General features: G+C 47.8%; 1 protein-coding gene across 2 annotated transcripts in view; it reads left to right on the top strand.

Annotated features, from left to right (window-relative positions):
• DAAM1 (dishevelled associated activator of morphogenesis 1) overlaps positions 1-22,842 on the top strand; it is a 254,671-nt gene that overhangs the window by 100,696 nt on the left and 131,133 nt on the right. For both annotated transcript variants that reach the window (XM_053272446.1, XM_053272455.1), the window contains exon 3: positions 22,015-22,104. In XM_053272446.1, coding sequence (XP_053128421.1) covers positions 22,015-22,104 — 90 coding nt within the window. The remainder of the gene's footprint in view (positions 1-22,014; positions 22,105-22,842) is intronic.

A 22,842-nucleotide genomic window follows, 5' to 3' on the forward strand; every position in this document is an offset into this window, starting at 1 on the left:
AAGCTGGCCCTTCTCTTTTCTTGGTACTGGATTCAACACCCTGAGAACCTCTACTTCCATTGAAGGAATAAATTGTAGAACTCATGGTTAAAGAAATACATTCAGAAGTGTGTGAGCAAAGATGATGAAGACTAAGAAGCATGAGTAGGGAGAAGAGAGCACAGTATTTATTTTTTATTTGTTTGTTTTTGCATGTTTTATATCCCGCTCTTCCTCCACAGAGCCCAGAGCGGTGTACTACATACTTAGGTTTCTCCTCACAACAACCCTGTGAAGTAGCTTAGGCTGAGAAAGAAGTGACTGGCCCAGAGTCACCCAGCAGATATCATGGCTGAATGGGGATTTGAACTCGGGTCTCCCTGGTCCTGGTCCAGCACTCTAAGACATGACGTGCACATGTGCAAAAGGTTTTCTGAAGCCTTTTGCCAACGACTGGGGGAAGGGGCGGCAATTAGGTATCCTGCCACCCCAAAAGCTTTCCAAAACTCACACGCTGGTGGGGAAAACGCGGCGGGAGGGGTAAGTACACCCTCCCCCTGCCCTTAAAGAGCCCCCCACCCCAGTGCTGGACCGCCGGACCATCCTCATGTCTGGAAAGGTCTGGAGGCCTTCAGAATGGCCTCCGGACCGGTCCATGCACATCACTAGCCCTGACAATATATTAATGTCATAAAGCACTTAAGCATTCAAAGTACTATAGAAATTATATAGCCATAAATCAATACAACCCTCCTGGACATGAAGGTACCTCATTGCAGATAAAAGGCACGGTACAAACATAACTCTGGGGCAGATTAACTTAGTCCATGTGGGATGGCACTTCAGACTTCTACATCGGCTACAACCATTATTGATGTGTAGCAGTTGATCGCTTAGATTATGCATTATGAATAGCGCTTGATCCCTCCATGAAACTTGCTCTTTGACAAGAGAGGAAAGATGGGGTGTGGTGAGAACTCACAATGTGGCACCATGGCTTTAGAAACAGGTATGCAGCCCAGCAAAAAGCTGCAGAAGAGAGCAGGAGAAGAGCTGGTCTTGTGACAGCAAGCATGAATTGTCCTCATTGCTACGCAGGATCCTTCCTGGTTTGCATTTGGATGGGAAACTACATATGTAACCACTCTAAGATAACCCCCTTAGGGCAGGGGTGCACAACTCAAATGCCCCAATGGGCCGGCACCAACTATGACTTCTTGTGCAGGGGCCAAGGTTAACTTTCAGCACATGAATTATTACATTACAATGAATTATTAACAATATTAATGAAAGTGAGGGAACTGAGGGTTGGAGTGGGGTGGAGGAAATCTGGTCTCCAGCAGCCCATTGGGTTGAGGCTCCGCTGCTTGTCAGTCGGACAGGCCAAGTGTTCTTCTTGGCTCCTGCTGTTGCAGCTGGATATTCCTTCCTGTGAGCCAGCAAAAAAGTTCCTGCAGGCTGGATCTGGCCTTCGGAGCTAATTTTGTGCTGGCCTGCCTTAGGGGATGGGAAGAGCGCCTGCATGCAGAAGGTTCCAAGTTCCCTCCTTGGCATTGGAAAGACTCCTGCCTGCAACCTTGGAGAAGCCGCTGCCAGTCTGTGTAGACCAGGGTTTCTTAACCTTGGGCCCCCAGATGTTCTTGGACTACAGCTCCCAGAATCCCTAGCCACAAAGGCCATGTTTGGGGATTCTGGGAGTTGTAGTCCAACAACATCTGAGGGCCCCAGGTTAAGAAACCCTGGTGTAGACAGTAGTGAGCTAGATGGACCAAGGGTCTGACTCGGTAGAAGGCATCTTCCTATGTTTCTAAGAATTCTCTGCTGTCTCTTTACTCAGTGCTTGTTGGTCTTCTGTTGCTGGCTTATGGACTGAGCAGCAAGCTGTGCACCCAAGAGAATTGTGCTTGCACAGCCCTCACCAGCCATCGCTGCTGCTGGCACCAGTGGGGGAAGGCTCTGCGTGAATGATGTGGTGCATCACAGCTGCTGCATCTCACTCCTAGCATTCCCAGTGGGAGTTGGGCACAGCGTCATTCACATAGAGCAGGCCTGCACAACATAAGCCCTGGGGGCCGGGTTCAGCCAGCAGGGACTATTTTACTGCCTCCCCCCCCCGCCCCCAGGTATCCTGTAGCAACACAGGAGCTGGAAACTGCCTTATATAGTGCCATCCTGTGCATGCTTTCTCAGAAATATGCTCCATGGTGTGCCCAGTGGGGCTTACTCCCATGTAAGCATGCCTACCATTGCAGCCTGAAAGCAACAACAATTTAGTTAGAGAGGAGAGGACTTGGCATTTGTTTGGGGGTGGCATGCACTCCGGGGGCCCCACTGATTGAGCAGGGACAGGGCCCATTTTCTGGCAGCTGTCCTTGGTTTTAAAACTATGGGTCCATTGCAGTGATCCCACTAATTTTTCCCATCTCTGTGCAGAATGAGTTTTGTTCTGGGCGGCAGTATCGAGGCAGTCTGTGCGCATGTGCATTCAGAGTGGGGCCTTCTTGATTCAACCTGAGCAGGATTGAAAATGAACTGAGCGGACAACCAAAAACTTGAGCACTCGCACATGCGCACACCTTAGAGGGAACAGTGGTCCATTGACGGGGAATAGATCCACAAGTAACTAATAATATTTTTTTAAATTTGAATGTAATAATGTGCTAAAATTTGACCTCAGCCCCTACACACCAAGTTGGGAAGGTTCCGTCTCACCAGGGCATTTGAGTTGGGCAGCCCTGACATAGAGCCTATGTCTCCTATGCCTGCACTAGGAGCAGAGATGGACTGGTTAGTGCCCCACAGCCAACAAGCTCGCATCCCACTTGGGCGCACAGCTCACTGCACAATATGCAAGCCAATGTGTGTTATTGGGTTTTAATGGCTTATTGCAGTCGTAGCTGGGGATGATGGGAGTTGTAGTTCAGCAACAGCTGGAGAACTACAGGTTGGGAACCATTAGTTTATAGTATTGATTCATTCTACACTACCTTGAGTGTAGTTGGAAAGGCAGAATATAAATATTTTAGATACCGTAATAGGACTTACAGCTATAACAGTCGTATATATGCTCCAGCACAAGGATTCCCTGCCATGGGTCATTGCTGGACTACAACTTCCATCATTCCCAGTCATGATGGAAGTTGTAGTCTAACCATATCGGAGGACTCAAAGTTGACAACCCTTGGTTGAGCGGGGACAATACACAGCATAAGGAAAATTGGACTCGGAAGACCCCATCGTTATTGGGATGATGGTTTTTAAAAGCAGTGAGGGGAGCAGTGTTCCCTTTCAGTGCTGTCAGGTTGAGCATGGGTGTGCGCATGCTCACAAGCTTTTTTGATGCCTGCTCGGTTGGTTTCAGATCCTGCTCAAGTTGAATCAGGAAGGCCCCACTCTGAATGCACATGTGCACACACTGCCTTGATACTGCTGCCCAGAACAAAACTCATTCTGCACAAATATGGAAAAAATTAGAGGGGAACAGGGAGGAAGCATGCCCATTTGAGAGCCACTTGCAACCACACTGCATGTAGAGGTGGGTGTCCAAAGAGGCCCAACTTGTAACTTTTTTAAAAATACAGAAAAAGGTATCTAGCCCACCTTATTCCTAAGGATTAGGGTGGAAGGAAGTTCTCCAATCTGATACAATAAAGAGATGGGAATTGCTTTTAAAATTCCATAAATGTTACCTGCTGGAGACACGTGTTTGCATGCATTCAAGAGACCAGAGTCTTGCATTCTAAAATAAAATAAATTTAATTTTTTAAAAAATCAGGCTTTCATGAAGCAGACTGTGCTTTGAGCGGCCTCTCGAGATTGTGTTGCATGGTACGTAATGTGGATGAGGAAAATGCGGCATCGACTTGACTGTGCTTCTCGTGATCGGGTTACAACCTGACAGCACTGAGCCAATACGAGGATGCATAGTGTATTGAGTCTAGTACAGTGAAGAAGCTAAGACTGAGCTGTGAGCACGGACGTTCTTGTTTCGGAAGTCCTCAGCTGAGATCTCGCCACATCCATGAACAGACTGCTGGGTTTCCTAGCCAAAGGCTGGGGAAAGACTCCAGTCTGAAACCCTGGAGAGCTTCTGGCAAAGTAGTATTCACCAGGAATTCCCAACCTTGGATTCCCCCCAGATGATGTTGGACTACAACCCCCACAATCCCCAGCCACAAAGGCCGTTGTGGCTAAGATGGTGGGAGTTGTAGTCCAACATTTGGCGACCCACCTGGTGTAGATAGTGAGCTCATTGAACCGAGGGTCTAACTGAAGATAGTCTCAGATGTTTAGCAATGGCTAACGATTATTAAATGCCATGCCATTGTAGGAGTTGCCAGTCAGGAAAATACCATTTCTACTCTTTAAATAAATTAAGACTAGTTCTTTAGCTTTTATGAGAGATTTTTCTGTCTAACCCAAACTGAAAATGTATCTCCTTTTAAATGTTTTTTTATATGGCAAGAACATTATCCTTTCTGGCAGTATAATCTCTGCTTCTTTTATCATTATAAAAATGCCAAGTCTATTAGATGACAACAATAAAGGCTGGAGGGGAGTTGGGATACCCGAGTAGCAGCAACACAGATGCCAGACGTTCCGCTTTTTTATTGGCCTCCATGCAAGGCTGCTTCCCATAATTTCTCGCCCTTGGAGATGGAGAGGCTGCCCAGCCTCGGTTAAGTCACTCCTCTCCCTCTCTCTTTCCTAGCTTCAAGTGGTGTCAGCTGTGTTTACAGCAACGCTGCCTTCTCATAAATTAAACACCACGCGAGATAACTGGCTTCATTTGATCCCCTGAATTGCTAAATTGCTTGGGCAGTCCTGGGCTGCTTGAACTTCTCAGGAATCATAAAACCTTTTGTATATACATCGTTTGTTTGGTTTCTGGGTTTTTTTTAAGGCTATAGTACCATGTTGCAACCTCAAGTGCTCAAAACAGAAACCCAGAAAAGAGATAATCCTTTCAGGGAGATCTATTAACATTAGCACTACATCTTCAAGTACTGCTACTTAACTGACTACCGACAGTAAACAAAATATAAACACTTCTTGAAAATAAAGCAAATGGCCTTGGTCAAAGAAATTCTTGTAGCAGTTTTAAAAACACATGCTGTTATTTACCGAAATCTAAGATGAGGTTTCCCCCCATTTCGTTCCTGTTAAGTATGTGGGAGCGGGGTGGTGGTGCTCATTTTAGATTCAGAGTCCTCTTTCTTTGGGGTAAATACAGGTACAACTTGTATTTAACCTCTGTCTTTTAAGGCATCGTCTTAAATTCTGAGGTGCCTTCTATTTGGGTAAATACAGCAGTACAGACTTGCTGTACTGACCAGATGCGGGGGGCACACATGTATGGAGGCCCACTGAGTGGTAGAAGCAGGGCAGCCTCCCTGCGGGATGATGGGCAGCTGCCACCAGTTCCTTACGGATGCTGGATGCTGGCGATGGGTAAGTTGGACACAGGTGCTCTTACCCCTGGACTTCCGGGCCAAAGTCCAGGGCCTCCGTAGCCCTTGAGGGCCCCCAGATCCAATTTTGTCTGTCCCAGGTGGTGTGGTCGCTCGGCTGAGCATGAGGATGCTTAATTTGCAGGGGAGGGGGGCCCCTCTAAAGGCCTTTAGTTCCAGGCTCCAAAATTACCTAGGTGCACCCCTGGTTGGACATTTCTTAAAGGTATCTCCTGCCGGTCTCGCCGTCCACTGCTGCTGCTAGGCCTTATATTGTGTCTGTACTTAAGAATCCTTTCCCTCCTAAATGATGTACTGGCCAGAAGTCAACTTGTAACTCAAGTGAGCTTGCACAGGTGCTCAGCTGACTGGTGATGTGCTTTCCAGATCTGAAAAGTTAATGTTCGTATTTCATGTCGCCTTTCATTGCTTGGGCCCTTTATCCTTGTAGCAAGCAGTACACTCACCTGGGCTCAGTTCAGGGTTCCAAATTATCCCACCTGCCCCACACATGTCAGTCACATGCTGGTGGCTTGAAAGAAGACCACCTGCTCTGTTCCGGTTTTGGAAAATCCTTTATTGCCACGCCATCTGGAGACGACTCTTGCTCTCCAGAGGTGACCAGACGAATGGCTATTGACATATTACCCCGCTCTTATCTGCCACGCAGTTGGGCTTAGTGTTCCCTCTAAGGTGTGTGTGTGCACTCACATGTTTTTTGATGTCCGCTCAGTTAATTTTAGTTCCCGCTCAGGTTAAATCAGGAAGGCCCCATTCTGAATGCATGTGTGCACACACTGCCTTGTTACTGCCATTACATCATTCCGCACACAGATGGAAAAAATTATAGAGAACACTGGTTAGGGTGTGTGTTTAGTATAAGGCACCTCCTAACTCAAAGCCACCTAATGGTACAGTGGGGAAGTAACTTGCCTAGGGAGCAAGAGGTTGCTGGTTCAAATCCCCAGTGATATGTTTCCCAGACTATGGGAAACACCTATATCAGGCAGCAGCGATATAGGAAGATGCTGAAAGGCGTAATCTCATACTGCACGGGAGGAGGCAATGGTAAACCCCTCCTCTATTCTACCAAAGAAAACCACAGGGCTCTGTGGGCGCCAGGAGTCGACACCAACCCGATGGCGCAAGTTTACCTTGCACAACTCAGGGGTGGTAGCAACCTCGACTCTCTGGCTGTTGCTGAACTACAACTCCCAGTTACCACAATAAAATGTGACTGGAGATGATGGGAGTTGTAGTTGAACAGCTGGAGAGCCAAGGTGACGAAACCCTGTCCCAGCTCATACTCTTAAATACATTTGTTCTTTTTTCTTCTTGATGTTTGATGCCATATAAAATACAAAAGAGGTTTAGATCTTAACATCTGTAAAACTTCTCGAGTCACTTAGGGTTAGTTCTGTCATTATCCTTCTAAGTAAAGCATGTTATACTGTGCTGTGTTTGCTCAGCACCTTATGGGCGGGGAAGATGCTACATAAATTATTTCTGTGGGACAAATATATAATCTTTTCCTTTATATATGCTGAGTTTTTGCCCAGCTCTGCAAATAACTGCACAGCTTAGCTTTCGTGTGCTGCAGTCATTAAACAGTAGCCATCACTAGGGTGGAACTTTTTTTTTTAACAAGCAGCACTTTTGATGGCTTCTACCACTTCACAAGCTGACTTTTATTACTGGGCTTTTAAAAAAAATTCTATCAGCAGTGTTTATTACTTCAAAGAGGTGCATTGGTTTCTCAAAATGCGATGGCAGAGAGCAATGGGCAGAAATCTAAAACACACATTCATGGTTTTTCAGGCTTCACTGGGGCAGTAGTTCATCTTGAAAACTGAAGAGTAGGGGTGGGCAGATGTAAGGTCTCTGGGGACTACTTTTTTGTGTGCCAGACCTTTGGGAGTCACCTGCATTAAAGAGCAGCTTCAGGAGGCCAAGCCAGTCACAAAATGGTGGCTTGGGTAGGCATACCTGATTGAATAAAATGGCAGTTTGTACAAAACCAGCTGTGGAAAGGGCAACTTCTGTGCTAGGGATCATTAGGAAGGGGATTGAAAATTAAAAATATCAATATTATAATGCCCTTATAGAAATCTATGGTGCGGCCACATGTGCAGTATTGTGTACAGTTCTGGTCACCATATCTTAAGAAGGACATTGTAGACTGGGAAAGGTGCAGAGGAGGACAACCAAGATGATCAGGGGCCTGGAGCACTTACCTTATGAGGCTACGCTGCAGCACCTGGGGCTTTTTAGTTTGGAAAAGAGGCACCTATGGGGAGACATGATAAAGGTGTGTAAAATTATGCATGGAACAGAGAGAGTGAACAGAGAGATTTTTCTCCCTCTCACAACCCTCGAACGTGGGGTCATCCCATGAAACTGAAAGCCAAGATATTAGAACCAAGAAAAGGAAGTCCTTTTTCACCCAGTGCATGATTAATCTATGGAAGTCTCTGCCATGGGATGTAGTGATGGCCACTAGCATGGAGGCTTTAAAAGTGGCTTAGAGAAATTAATGGAGGACAGGTCTATTGGTGGTGACTAGTCTGGTGGTGGCTATAGGCCACATCCAGTCTCAGAGGCCTTTAAATACCAGTTTCAGGGGAGCAACAACAAGAGAGAGGGCATGACCTCAGCTCTTGCCTGTGGGCTTCTCGGAGGCATCTGGTGGGCCACTGTATGAAACGGAATGCTGGACTAGATAGGCCTTGGGCCTGATCCAGCAGAGATGTTCTTATGTTCTTAAAACTGTACATCAACAGAATAAGAGATTTTAACATCAAAACCCCTGAATTCCAGGAGAATTTTGTTGCAGGACAGTGTGGGTGGGGGGGGGCAAGAGAGGCTGTTTTGTGAGGGAAGAAACTGAAGATAAATTAGTGGGAGAAGAGTAAAAGTCACTTTGAGCACCAAAAGAAAGCAAGATTAAAAATGGCACAACCACGCCTGCATTCATCCAGCCAGTCTGATTTGCAGTATTGCCTGGAAGAGGAGGACAGGGAGAAGCAAGCCCAAATGCCTGGTGAGCTACTACAGATAAGCCCAGGAGCTAACCGTTGCTCTTTAGCCTTCTAACGCCTGCCCATGCTCCAGTCCAGAATCTGAGGTCCCAAGTTGGGAGCCATAGAAGGCCGGTCTAGAACAGGGGCAGGCAACCTTGGCTCCTTAGTCACAATGATGGAGAATCAAGGTTGCCTATCCCTGCTCTAGACCAGCGCTCTATGGTTCCCATCTTGGGTCCAGTGTTCCCTCTAAAGCGTGCACATGTCCGTGTGCTCACAAGTTTTTTAAAATGTCTGCTTAGTTCATTCTAGATCCCGGTTGGGTTGAATCTGGAAGGCCCCACTCTGAATGGATGTGCATGCACACTTCGTTGATACTGCCGCCCAGAACAAAACTCAGTCCACACACAGATGAACAGAAATTAGAGAGAACATAATCCTACACAACCCCCATAATCCCCATCCACATCACCCAATGCCTTTTTGAAGGGGATACTTCTTGCCTGTTGTGCATTCTGTTGTGTAGTGTCTTGGCCTGCCTGGGATGGAAGTGCTCCCTCGCATGCTCCGCTGTCTGAATCTGTCTGACCTAGAATCCGATGGTAGGCAATAATCTAATTGGCAGAGATTTTCTTTTCTTAGCTGAGTCTCTGACACTTAAAGATGGCAGTATTTGATTACAATTGCATTTTTTTTAAAATCCAGCACTGTTAATCTGTTAGGCATGAGTGTTTTGAAAAGATGTCTGGAAAGATTTCCACCTACTCATCTAGGTGAAAGATTTTCTGTCCTTATCATTCATAAGGACTGTAGTGATCTAATTCTCAGAAGAGCAATTAATTGGCTGAAGCTGCTATGCAAGTGCAGTTGTATCTTTGAAACACATGTGGTGTGCCTTTCCCTTGGTAACCCCAGTAGGGTTGATGGGTCATGGGAAAGCAGGAAGGCTCAACCCAATTGTTTCTAAGATGGAGACACACTTCTGCCTTCTCTTGTCCCACCTTTGACTGTGTAGGTGTTGAAATCTTGGCTGCTTATGAACAGATGCCGAGCAATTACCTTTTCTGCTGTTACAAACACAAGATACTGCCTTCCACTGATTCCACAGCCAGAAAAAAGGCTGGCCCGCAGATGTTGCCAGACTACAACTCCCTCTGGCTATTGAGGCTGGAGATTATGGGAGTTGAAGTCCAGCAACATCTGGGGGGACCTAAGTTTGAGAACTCCTGCACTAGAGCTTTCATGAATTCATAACTGAGCACCTGGCCTTTAATTTTCATTACACTTTTTAGTATGCTGTAAAAGGTAAAGTGTGCCGTCAAGTTGATTTCGACTCCTGGCACCCACAGAGCCCTGTGGTTGTCTTTGGTAGAATACAGGAGGGGTTTGCCATGGCCTCCTCCAGTGCAGTCTGAGATGATGCCTTTCCGCAACTTCCTATATTGCTGTTGCCCAATATAGTACCAGCGGGGATTCGAACCAGCAACCTTCTGCTTGTTAGTTACGCATTTCCCCACTGAGCCACTTAAGGTGGTATGTTGCTTGGCTCTGATATTGTCACTTTAATTCTGTTGTAAGCTCGCTTGAAATTCTTCTTATTTTGGGAGGCAAGACATACATTCAGTGAAGAATAACTTGCATATTACCCAAAGTATACATCCGAGTCTCTTTTTGGAGGAATTAGAGGAAGGTTATCGTTTTCAAGTCTAAGATCTACAATTTGACAAAGCTATTCACTGGTAGAGAAGAAAATAGTAAAGTTGGGACTTCCTTTTATAACTCTTGAGAATCTAGAATACAGTTTTCTTGTATTAATACCATAACCAAAATATCTCCATACATGTAACAAGTTCATATCCCATCAGCATGGTAGAAAACCCGAATTTACTGGTCACGGTTCAGCACAGTTGATTTGTTTCCTGTGGCTTGTTGTGGCTAGAAGGAAAGCCAGAATATCTTTCCTCCCAAATTCTTCTATTTTTTAATCCAAACTCAAGGGAAGACCTACTGTTTCTTTTCTAGGAGCATAGGAAGCTGCCTTATACTGAGTCAGACCCTTGGTCCATCTAGCTCGGTATTGTCTACACTGACTGGCAGCAGCTCTCCAAGGATTCAGGCAGGAATCCCTCTCAGCCCTAACTTGAGATGTTGCCAGGATTTGAACCTGCGACCTTCTGTGTACAAAGCAGATGCTCTACCACTATTCTATGGCCCCATCCTCCAAATTCTATTAACTTTGGTGCGAGGAGGAGAGAGCTGCCACATCTGTGCTGCTCCCTGTGTGGTGGTGTGCCCTCTTTGTACCATCTAAATCAGGGTCCCCAACCAGATGTTGGATTACAACTCCCATCATCCCCAGCAACAATGGCCTTTGGCTCCCATCATATTTGCACAGCTGCTTCAAGGCTTTGGTGAGAGTGCTGCAAGCACCACTGTTTGTATGCATGTTGTGTAATAGTTTTACGATCCACCCTTCAACACATGGGGATCTGCAGGGCATCTCACAAAATATTTAAAGTGCAATAAACAAAATCCAAGCAGCAACTTAAAGGACCCATCAAGAAGAGGACATGTAAAGGCACAGCGCATATATAACAGTTTACGGTTTAAAAGGCCTGGGGAAAGAAAAAGGTCTTTGCCTGTTGATGAAATGACATCAAAGTGTAGATACCAGGCAAGCCACCCTAGGGGGAGTATTTTGTAAAGGGAGACGCCACCCAGGAGACCACTGTCTAACTTCAGAAAGTGGGGATACCTGGAGGGGAGTCTCCAATAACGAAGTCAGTGTCTAGGAAAGCGCATGTACGGAAAGGCTTCTGGTGCCTGGATCTTAAACTGTGTATATTTATATGTGCACTGTTGCAGTAACATGGAAAAATTCATGTTCCATTGTTCCGCAGGAGAAAAGGCCTTCCTGGTGCCAGCTGTTCAAATTAGAAGCAAAACCTTAAAATCACAAGATCAGTCTTCCCAAATCTCCTCATTCCAAAGCTAATTTGAGGTTGCACTGATTTTACTGCCTGTATTGCTATGCATTCTCAACTTCTTCCAGCTAGAGGCTTCCCCAGTATAAATCAGAGTTTCTTCTAATGCGGGGGTTCTCAATTTGTACTTGGACCAGTGCTCTTTAACTTGTTCATAGATTATCTAGAAGTTAGGGTAAGCAGCAAAATGGCCAAATTTGGAGATGGCACTAAACAATTTAGGGAAGTGAAATCCACAATGGATTGTGAGGAGCTCCAAAAGGATCTCTCCAAACTGAGTGAGTAGACAACAAAATGGCAAATGTCATTCAATGTAAGCAAGTATAAAGTGATGCATATAGGGGCAAAAAAACCACAACTTCACATATGCATTGTTGGGGTCTGAGCGGTCAGTGACTGGCCAGGTGAGAGATCTTGGGGTCATGGTGGACAGCTCATTGAAAGCGTCAACTCAGTGTGGGACAGCTGTGAAAAAGGAAAATTCTATGCTGGGAATCATTAGGAAGGGGATTGAAAATAAAAATGCTAAGTAATCTGGTTGGCCACTGTGTGAAAGAGGATGCTGGACTAGATAGGCCTTGGGCCTGATGCAGCAGGGACGTTCTTATGTTCTTAAAACTTTACATCAACAGAATAAGGGATTTTAACATCAAACCCCCTGAATTGCAGGACGATAGGGGAGCAAGAGAGGCTGTTTTGTGGGGAAAGAAACTGAAGATAAATTAATGGGAGAAGAGTAAAAGTCATTCTGAGCACCAAAAGAAAGCAAGATTAAAAATGGCACAACCACGCCTGCATTCATCCAGCCAGTCTGATTTGCAGTATTGCCTGGAAGAGGAGGACAGGGAGAAGCAAGCCCAAATGCCTGGTGAGCTACTACAGATAAGCCCAGGAGCTAACAGTTGCTCTTTAGCCTTCTAACGCCTGCCTCTGCTCCAGTCCAGAATCTGAGGTCCCAAGTTGGGAACCACAGAAGGCTGGTCTAGAACAGGGGCAGGCAACCTTGGCTCCTTAGCCACAATGATGGAGAACTAAGGTTTTCCACCTCTGCTCTGGACCAACGTTCTATGGTCTAGAGCAGTTGCAGAGGAGCAACAGCAGGAGAGGGGGCATGCCCTCACCTCTTGCCTGTGGTCTTCTCAGAGGCACCTGGTGGTCCACCTTGTGGAACAGGATGCTGGACTAGATAGGCCTTTTGCCCTACTGTTTTTCTAATTGTGCACAAATTCCTCTTATTCCTTATGTGCGCTGAAAACTGCAGAGCTTTATAAGCAGAGCAAAAGTCGGCCGTGTTAATATTTCTGCTTCGGCGAGCCAAGGAAAACCAGAGTTAAGGAATAAAATGTCTTGAGCTGGTTCCACAATGCAAGCTTGAAAGCCAAGTGTGGAAACGAATTTCCTGAACCTTGAAGGTTAATAGTTTTAATTCCTCTGGGATGAATGTGTGAAAGTGATGTATCTAGTTGCAGGATGCCTTTGAGTAGCAGGAACTAATAAATATAAGGATATATTAAATAGGGCATAGTTGGCTACTTCGGGAGGTGGGAATAGGAGGGGTTTGTTACTATCGATAAATGGCGTATGTAAGGGTCAGATGCAGTGGCTGCAAGGCAACCTGGGGCAGAAGTTGAGTGGCAGAGTGTCTGCTTTGCATGCAGAAAGTCTCAGGTTCAATTCCTGGCAGCATCTCTGGGTGGGGCTGTGAAAGACTCCTGCCTGAAACCCTCAAGAGCTGCTGCTAGTCAGTGCACAGTACTGAGCTAGACGGTCCAAGGGTCTGACTTGGTATGAGGCAGCTTCCTATGTTACCAAGGGATATATTTTTTCTTTTTTGCTCTTCCAAATCTGGTACTTGAGCATCTCAAAATCTAGCACTGGTTAAAAACTCTCCAGCGGGCACGTAGCTTCTTCTGAGGCAATGAATGGAATCGCAAGCTTGGGTCAGCAACCCCGAGATTTGGAAAGGCTACCTTAAATGGCGCAGCAGGGAAATGCTTGACTAACAAGCAGAAGGTTACCGGTTTGAATCCCCGCTGGTACTATATCGGGCAGCAGCAATATAGGAAGATGCTGGAAGGCATCATCTCAGACTGCACGGGAGGAGGCAATGGGAAACTCCTCCTGTATTCTACGAAAGACAACCACAGAGCTCTGTGGGCGCCAGGAGTCGAAATCGACTTGACGGCACACTTCGCTTTTACCTAGTTTGGGGCTACTCTTCTGTTTGCTTTACACTTGCAAAGGTGCTAGCTTGACCTGGTCCTCCCGTGCCTTCATATGCATGAGCTCCAAATGCACCCATCTGAATAAATTTGCAGATGGGCTATAAAGCTAATTGCCAAGTGGCATCTTCCACTCACTAATTAGTCTGCTTCATTATTGTTAATTGAAATGGCATGGGAGGGAACTTGTGTGTAGATGGCTTGAGGGATTTCGTGGCACAATTCCAAGTTGTGGTGACGAACATAGTGTTCAGCATTCTCCCCCCACCCGCCCAGTTCTTCCAGAAAAGCATCTTGCCCAAATGCAGTCTAAGGGATAGGCTGGGCTCACGTGGCTGGCCTTTCTAGTGATGGAGAGGAGAGCTGGTCTTGTCGTAGCAAGTATGATTAGTCCCCTTAAGCTAAGCAGGGTCCACCCTCGTTGCATATGAAAGGGAGACTAGAAGTGTGAGCACTGGAAGAGATTCCCCTCAGGGGATGGAGCCGCTCTGGGAAGAGCAGGAGGTTCCAAGTTCCCTCCCTGGCAGCATCTCCAAGATAGGACAAGATTTTCTTATTTATTTATTTATTTTTTTAATAGGACAAGATTTTTTTAATTGAACCAACAAACTACCAAAGCATACAGTACGATGCCAATCTCCAAGATAGGGCCGAGAGTGATTCCTGCCTGCAACCTTGGAGAAGCTGCTGCCAGTCTGTGAAGACAGTACTGAGCTAGATGGACCAATGGTCTGACTCAGTATATGGCAGCTTCCTGTGTTCCTTCCTATGACTTTGCAGCCAGCGTAGCAGGCAGTAGCTTCAGATTATTTCTCTCTCAGCTTCTTGTCTGTGGCTGGCCTATGTGGCTTGGGACCAGGGTAGTTAAAAGAATGCCTTCTCTCACATGAGCCTGTCCACCCCGCTACCCTTGTCATCAGAAGCCTTGCTCCACATGGAGTGGCTGTCTGATGTTGTGTCCCAAACAGGGCTGCCATGATGATGATGATGATGATGATGATGATGATACTGCTGCTGCTGCTGCCTGCTGCTGCTGCTGCTCTTCAGCCAAAGTTCCCAAAGTGGCTTACATTGAAAAATAAATAATGCACAAAAAGGCGCGGAGCCAGCCGAACGGCAGCCTGTGTCCAGCTCCGCTTTGCGGCCCCCTCCACATACGCCTGTACCTATGCGCGTGATATCACACGCACAGGGGAGTCACTTGGGCTCCAGAGGAGGAGCCCAGAGCGAACTCCCCCCTCCCGCCCGGGCTACCAAGAGCCTGCCCCAAACAAATGCGGCACTGGCACCCCATGGCAAAGGAGAACTCCGCCCTCCCAGCAAACTCCCCCCGCCCACGCCCGGGCCGCCAAGAGCCTGCGTGTGCTTTCAGTGATTTCAGGCAGTGCGAGTTGCCCAATAGGACATTTTCCCCTTTATCTCTCTCCCTTCATCACCTGCAAAAGGGGCGTGGCCTGGGCTGCCGAGAGCCCGAGCGAGCTCTCAGCTCGTCATTTCCAGCAGCGTTGACTGCCTGATAGGATGTTTTCCCCTTTCTCTTCCTACCAGGCAGTTGGCGCTGCCAGAAATAACTGGCGGAGAGCACACCCGGGCCCTCGGTGGCCTGAGCGTGGGAGGGGGGAGTTCACGGGAGCCCGAGCCATGGGGCTTCGGTGGCCTTTTTCATTGGCGGCCCTGGTTCTTTGAACCCGTTCGCACACTGGTGGCTACACCCCTGTACACAAATAAATAAGTTGGTCCCCTGTCCCCAGAGGGCTCACCACGTAAAAAGAAACACAAGGCAGATACTAGCAACAACCACTGGAGGGATGCTGTGCTGGGGATGGATAGGGCCAGTTGCTCCCCCCCCTGCTAAATATAAGAGAATCACCACTTTAAAACATGTCTCTTTGCTAACTAGCTGGACTACCACTCCCCTCATCCCCAGGGACCTTTGGCTTTTGTGACTAGGGATTATGGGAGTTGTAGTCCAGCATGATCTTAGGTCCCAAGGTTGGGAACCCCTGGCTCAGGGAATTCTGTTGGGCAAGGAGGATTAAAACAAACACAAGCTCCTCCATGCTTTGCCATCCTATGATTTCAACGAGAATGTAAGGTTGTTGTAGGTAATCAGTGAATGCCATGGTCAAGTCATTCAGATCAAGGTTTAATGTGGGTTAATGACACTAGCATGGTTGTGTGAACGCACGCCAAGATAGATTATGGCCTGAGATACATCTGAGATTCTCTCTTTGTCATGGGTTCGCAATAATTGCACGTCGGTAACCCTCATTAAACTAGATTTGAACGACTGTGTGAACCAGGCCATAGGTTATTTTGGCTGTCTGTGCAACCTGAATACTGATAGGAACATAGGAAGCTGCTTTATTCCGAGTCAGGCTATTGGTCCATCTAGCTCAGTATTTCCTACCCAGACTGGCAGTGGCTTGTCTGAGGTTGCAGGCAGGAGTCTTTCTCAGTCCTCTCTTGGAGATGCTACCCGCGAGGGAACTTGGAACCTTCTGCTCCTTCAGAGTGGCCCCATCACCTAGTGGGAATATCTTACAGTGCTCACACACAGTTTCCCACTCAAATGTAAACCAAGGCAGACCCTGCTTAGCAAAGGGGACAATTCATGCTTGCTACCACAGGACCAGCTCGCCCTCTTGATGCGCCTGCTAGCACTGTTTGCCTGGGCCATAACTCTCCTTATGCATAGACTTAAGGAAACGAAATGCTTTGGTTTTGTGCTAAAAATAAAATTAAAACAGCTCCTTTGCATATTAGGGGTGGATACCTCCACTTTGAGGAATATGGTTCTCATCCCTATAACATCCATTCATTTGCAATCACAGAGGAGGGTTGCTGACGGGGATTTCCCTCTCAGCGTGTAGCCTGTAGTGTTGACAGCGTGTCCCTGAAGAGTGTGGTCGCAGAAGCCATTGTGTGAGTGCTGGTGAGTCATGCTTTTCGGAGCCCTCTTGTGTGATTAAACCATCTGGAAATCCCAATGAATGAAATGTTCGGCTTGTGAAGTCAGCTTCCTTTTCATTTAGTTGGGAACTAGACATTACAGGAAGGAACTACATGCCGGCAGCCAGAGGTTGCATCCTCTTTCCTTCCCCTTTCTATATTGTCAAAAACTGCAAGCACAGTGGTGTCGGAGAGGAAAAAGCCTCACACTGCATGGATGCACAAAGATGATTTGTGGAAGCCTGGGGCCAGGGGAGGTGCTCACCTCCATCCTGTTAGGAAGCGCCCTTCTACCGAGTCAGACCCTTGGTCCGTCTAGCTCAGTATTGTCTACACAGACTGGTAGTGTCCAGGGCCGATGAGGGGTGGTGATGGGGGGCCAGTACAAATTACCGGCCCCCGGCGGTCCAGAAGGGGGCCCGACTGTGTTGCATATGTTTTTGTCCTGCCTCCTGCTGCCGCTGCCACAAGGCCAAACTGCCGATCTGTAAAAATAATTCTAGCCTCTGTGTGCGTGGCCGGGCGCTGGGGGTGAGCCGGGCACCACCACCCCCCTGGCAGCTGCGGGCAGAACAGGGATGGCTGCTGAGCTTGACTCACAGAAGGGCCCCCCAAAAAACATTTTCACTGGGGCCTGAATCCGCTCTCAGCGGCCCTGGTAGCGGCTTCTCCACGGTTGCAGGCAGGAGTCTCTCTCAGCCCTCTCTTTAGTGTTGCCAACCTTTCATTGCCAGAATGATGGACACAGGTTTGGGGGAGATGGGGGGGGCTGGCTGGGGGGGTGGGCAGTGCACACTTTATGTATGCCACCTTCAGCTCCTGGGCAGTTGTAGTGAATAGATAAACAAAGACACAGAACCTGGCAACTTTTCCCCAGTATTGTTAGCTGCTGGTGGTGTCTCCCCACCACCAGCTTTTTTTAAAGGTCCCTTCAACAGTTGCATGGTACACACAGAAGTAGAACTGGTGGAACTTTCCTCAGTATTACATCCCCAGCTTGGGGGGCGGGGGGGGGGAAGGCCCATCATCTCTTGCATTTCTGCCTATCCTGCAGCTCTTAAAGGAAAAGAAGAGGGGCGTAGGCGCCCTATAATTTCCTAAGCCATCTTTACGTCCTTCCTTGATATACTTCTCCGTCCTGACATTACCCTCAACCACAGCCTTCTGACATTCTTCTCATGCCGGCATTCTCCTGGCTCTTCTGGGTGAAGCTCCTAGGAAGGTCCCCCTAAACTCTCAGAGCCTCAGGTGTGTTTGTGTCGTGCTGCGTGCCGGAGGTGCCGTTTCGCCACTCATCGAAGTCCAGGAACTGCTTGATCAAGAGAGGCGACGGGGGAAAGCGGGAATAGTACTCGATCCGTTTGGGGACGGGGCTCTTGAGGACCGCCCCACACAGCTGCATGGCTCGCAAACGGCGATAGAGCGCAAACGAGGGAGAGGGCGCATGCACCAGGCATAACCAGCCGCGACGGCCGAGGGACAGGGACTGTGCAGCGCACCTGGAAGGAGGGAGGCGGAGCAGGAGGTGGCGCTGCTGCTGGCCTGTGCGCCGCACCTGGGCGAAGGTGGAGGGAGGAGGTGGCGGCGGCAGCTCTGCTGCTGCTGCTGGCCATGCGCTGCCTGCCACCAAAATGCGGGGGAAATGTCCCAAATGGGACAAACATTTCCTCCTGAAAATGTGGGGCATCCTGCACAGATCGGGACAGTTGGGAAGCCTACCTACCTTGGAGATGCCCAGGAGGGAACCTAGCGCCTTCTGCATGCAAGCAGATGCTCTTCCCAGAAAGACCCCATCTCCTGAGGGGAATGTCTTACACTGCTCACGGGTAATCTCTCATGACTATGCAAACCAGGGCAGAGCCTACTTAGCAAAGGGGGCAATTCATGCTTGCTCCTCATGCTAACCCCTGCTAACTTGGCAAAGAAACTAACTTGGCAAAGTGGCACCTTTTAACTTGGCAAAGTGGCACCTGCTAACTTGGCAAAGAGGCACCTTTTAACATGGTGATTCTCTTTATTTAGCAGGGGGAGAGTAACTGGCCCTCTCCACCCCCAGCACAGGACCTCCAGTGACTGTTGCTGGTGTCTATCTGAGGTTTCTTTTTAGATTGTGAGCCCTTTGGGAACACCTATCTATCTATCTATCTGTCTGTCTGTCTGTCTGTCTGTCTGTCTGTTTTTTCTCTGTGTAAATCTAAAAAGAAACCTCAGATAGACACCTGAGCCATTTTTGGAAGGGCGGTGTAGAAATCGAATGAATGAGAAGTTCATGGAGAATCCTCTCTAAAATGACCTGAGCTCTGGGGATTAATTTAGCAAAAGACTTAATCATGGCCTCTAGTGAACCATGACAGTACCTTGTCTTTGAATGCTGTAAAACCTCTCCAATACCTAATTGAGCTGGTTGCTGACTTGGCATTGGAGTGGCCCAGGTTGTTGTTGGGGGACTTCAGTGTTCATTTTGGGACCGGGTAATCAGGAGCGGCTCAAGAGTTCATAATGGCCATGACAACTGTGGGCCTATCCCAGTTGGTCTCTGGACCGACACGTGATGCTGGTCACATGCTCAGTTTGGTCTTTTGCTCTGATTAGGGTGGTGCTCCGTGGGTGGGGACTCCTTTCAGCTCCCCATTGTCATGGTTGGATCACTATCTGGTTAAGGTAGAACTAACAGCCTCGACCCACCTCTGCAGGGGTGAAGGACCTATTAGATTGGTCCACCTGAGGAGGTTATTGGATCCAATAGGATTCCAAGAAGCCTTAGAAGGGTTTAGGGTTGGCTCTGCTATAGTGAATCTGTCGATGCTCTGATGCAAACATGGAATAATGAACTCACTAGAGCAGTAGACACAATCGCTCCTAAGTGTCCTCTCCAACTTGCTTTAAAGACAGCCCCATGGTTTTTAGATGAACTACAGGAGCTGAAGCGGCAAGGTAGATGACTAGAGCGCAAGTGGAGGAAGATTCGGTGAGAGTCTGATCGGGCACAACACAGAGCACATTTGAAGATCTATGTTCTGGCAGCGAGGGCAGCAAAGAAGCCGTTCTTTTCTGCCCACATTGCTTCTGCAAATTCACATCCAGCTGAGTTGTCTAGGGTTGTGAGGGGACTAGTATGTACCCCCTCCCCCTTCAATTTAAACTTGGAACCATCGGTCACTCACTGTGACATTTTTTAACAACTTTTTTGCACATAAAATTTCTCACATTTGGGCCGAGCTAGATTCCATAGTTCTTCGACGTGGTCTCTGTGCTTTACACAAATGGGGCTTTGCGTCCATTCGTGTAAGAGCACCGATGACCACTAGAAGAACCCAAGTTGCAGGTAAGCAACCTGTCAATATTGCAGAGTCTACTTTGAAGGTGTCCAGCAACTCCTCTTATGGGATTAGATTGGATCATTTTCAGTTTGTGACTCCTGCGGAAGTAGACAAACTGCTTCGGACTGTGCACCCTACAACCTGTTCTCTTGACCCTTGCCCAATTTGGCCTATCTCATATGATAATAATATTATCAATGAGGGTCTGGTGAATATTATAAATGCTTTTCTGAGGGAGAGCAGGATGCTTCCATGTCTTAAGGAGGCTATTATTAGACCACTTTTGAAGAAAGCTGCGCTGGATCCCTGGACATAGCTGGTTACAGACCTGTTTCTAACCTTCTATGGTTGGGCAAGGTGGTTGAGCAGGTGGTGGCCTCTCAGTTCCAGGCAGTTTGGGATGATGCAGGTTATCTAGACCCATTTCAAACTGGCTTCCATGTGGGCTATGGGGTTGAGACTGCCTTGGTCTGTCTGTTGGATGATCTCCAACTGGCTATCAACAGAAGGAGTGTGACTCTGCTGATCCTTTTGGATTTCTCTGCGGCTTTTGATACCATCAACCATGGTATCCTTCTGGACCGTCTGGTGGAGATGGGATTGGGTGGCATTGTTTTACAGTGGTTCCGCTCCTACCTCTCTGATAGATTCCACATGGTGTTGCTTGGAGACTGTTGCTCTGAAAAGCAAGAACTGAAGTATGGAGTTGCACAAGGCTCCATACTGTCTCCAATGCTCATTAACATCTACATGAAACCACTGGGGGAAATCATCAGGAGGCTTGGTGCAGGGTGTTATCAATATGCTGACGACACCCAGATCTACTTCTCCATGTCGACCTCATCAGGAAATGCCATATCTTCCCTAAATGCCTGCCTGGAGGCAGTAATGGGCTGGATGAGGGATAATAAACTGAAGTTGAATCCAAATAAGACGGAGGTACTGACTGTGGGGGGTCGGGACCCGAAAGATAGTTTAGATCTGTCTGTTCTTGATGGGTTACACTCCCCCTGAAAGATCAGGTGCGTAGGTTGGGAGTGCTCCTGGACCCACACTTACATAGTGTAGTTACGTATGTAGCTTGGGAGTGCTCCGGCCACACTTCCTGGGGGCTGATCAAGGTGACTGACATGTCCCCATCCCTTCCTTCCTTCCTTCCCTACTGCAAGCCCCCATCCCTTCCGAGGCAAAGTGAGCCCCACTGCCTGCCTGCCTGGAGCGCCTGGCAAACCAAGACGCCATAGGGACATAGGAAGCTGACGTATACTGAGTCAGACCATCCATCTAGTTCAGTATTGTCTACACAGAAAGGTAGCAGCTTCTCCAAGAGTGTAGGCAGGAATCTCTCTCCGTTCTATCTTGGAGGGAACCTGGAACCTTTTGCACACAAGCATGCAAGTGCTCTTGCCAGAGCGGCTCTATCCCCTAAGGGTTATCTCTTGCAGTGCTCATATATGTAGTCTCCCATTCACATGCAGCCAGGGTGGACCCTGCTTAGCAAAGGAGGCAAGTCATGCTTGCCACCACAAGACCAGCTCTCCTCCCTCAATGCTTCCCTCCCTTTTGTTGCCTTTGCGGTGTTGAGGGAAAGGGGTAGGTGCAGGCTCAATCCAGGGTGTGGGTGGGGAATACTGCCCTTTGCCCCCACTCCAGATGTCCATGCATCACTCCAGTGAATGTATGAAGCAGCTACAGACCATCCTGTTCAGCCTGGGCTCCAAAGTGCCACCAAAATAAAATAGGTGCATTGCAATAAAGGGTCTGTGGCACAAATGAGCCATGGGGCAAGAAAGCTTTGGCAAGTGAGTCGCCTAGCCGTTAAGGATGTGTGGGCTTAGATCCAACAGTAGTAACTTTCCAGAGGAAACAGGGAAACGGTCACAACCAGATCATTGCATCTCCTTGGGCAGCTGGGACATCAAAGTCAATGAGGTTGCAAACTGTGTCAGGATAATTATTGAACCAGACTAAGTCAATTAAGCCTTTGTGGGGAGGAAGGGGTCTCCTCCCAGCTGTAATGCTGATCAATACAATTCACGGGATATGTTAATGATGCAGAATGTTTCCCTTGTGTTCTCTCTTTCTAGGATGAGCTCGACCTTTCCGATAAGCATAGAGAAGCCATGTTTGCACTTCCAGCAGAAAAGAAATGGCAGATTTACTGCAGTAAGAAAAAGGTAAGAGGAAGGCAAAAATAAGCTTTGACTCTGCATTTGTTTTGGGGTCTGTGTTTCTTTTCTTGCTCTCTAGGATGATTTTGAGAAAGAAAGAAAAATAAAATCTGTAGGCTTCATTGAATCATTTGAAAGGAAATGCTTCCAGACCTCAGTTATGGATTTAGGGCATCCAGAAGAAATGCCCTAAATCTATAACTGAGAAAAGGCAAAATAGTGAACGGGGTTTCATACAAACTCAGTAGTAAAATTATGTTGGTTGGTATGTTTATCATGATCCAATTCCTACTTCCATGCACATGTCAATTTAAAAAAAAAAAAAAATCTCTATAAAACAAACTAGCTGGGCCAGGCACAGAGCATCTGTGTCTCTGGCCAGGCAACCCACCCGTCGCTGCCCTCTTCCCCCATTGGTGGTTTCTTCTCCCCCACCCCACCCCCACTTTCTGACCGCCCACCCCTGCTGCTTTCTGACTGGCTGGCTGACTAGCTGCTGGTTTCTTCTCCTGCCCGCCTGCCACTTTCTGGCCTCCCTCTGGCTGCTTTCTGGCTGGCCGGCCGCCCACCAACTTCTTTTTCTCCTCCCTGTCCACTGCTGCTTTCTGGCCGGCGTTTTCTTCGTCCAGCCAGCTGCTGCCGCCGCTTCCATTTTCTTTCCCCTGGTCATCCCTGACACTATCCAGGCAGCTGCTCGTGAACTCTTGCAAGAGCTGCTACGAATGGGATTAGCCACAGGTATGT

This window comes from Hemicordylus capensis, chromosome 1 (genome assembly GCF_027244095.1).
Source record: "Hemicordylus capensis ecotype Gifberg chromosome 1, rHemCap1.1.pri, whole genome shotgun sequence".
Taxonomy (NCBI): Eukaryota; Metazoa; Chordata; class Lepidosauria; order Squamata; family Cordylidae; genus Hemicordylus; species Hemicordylus capensis.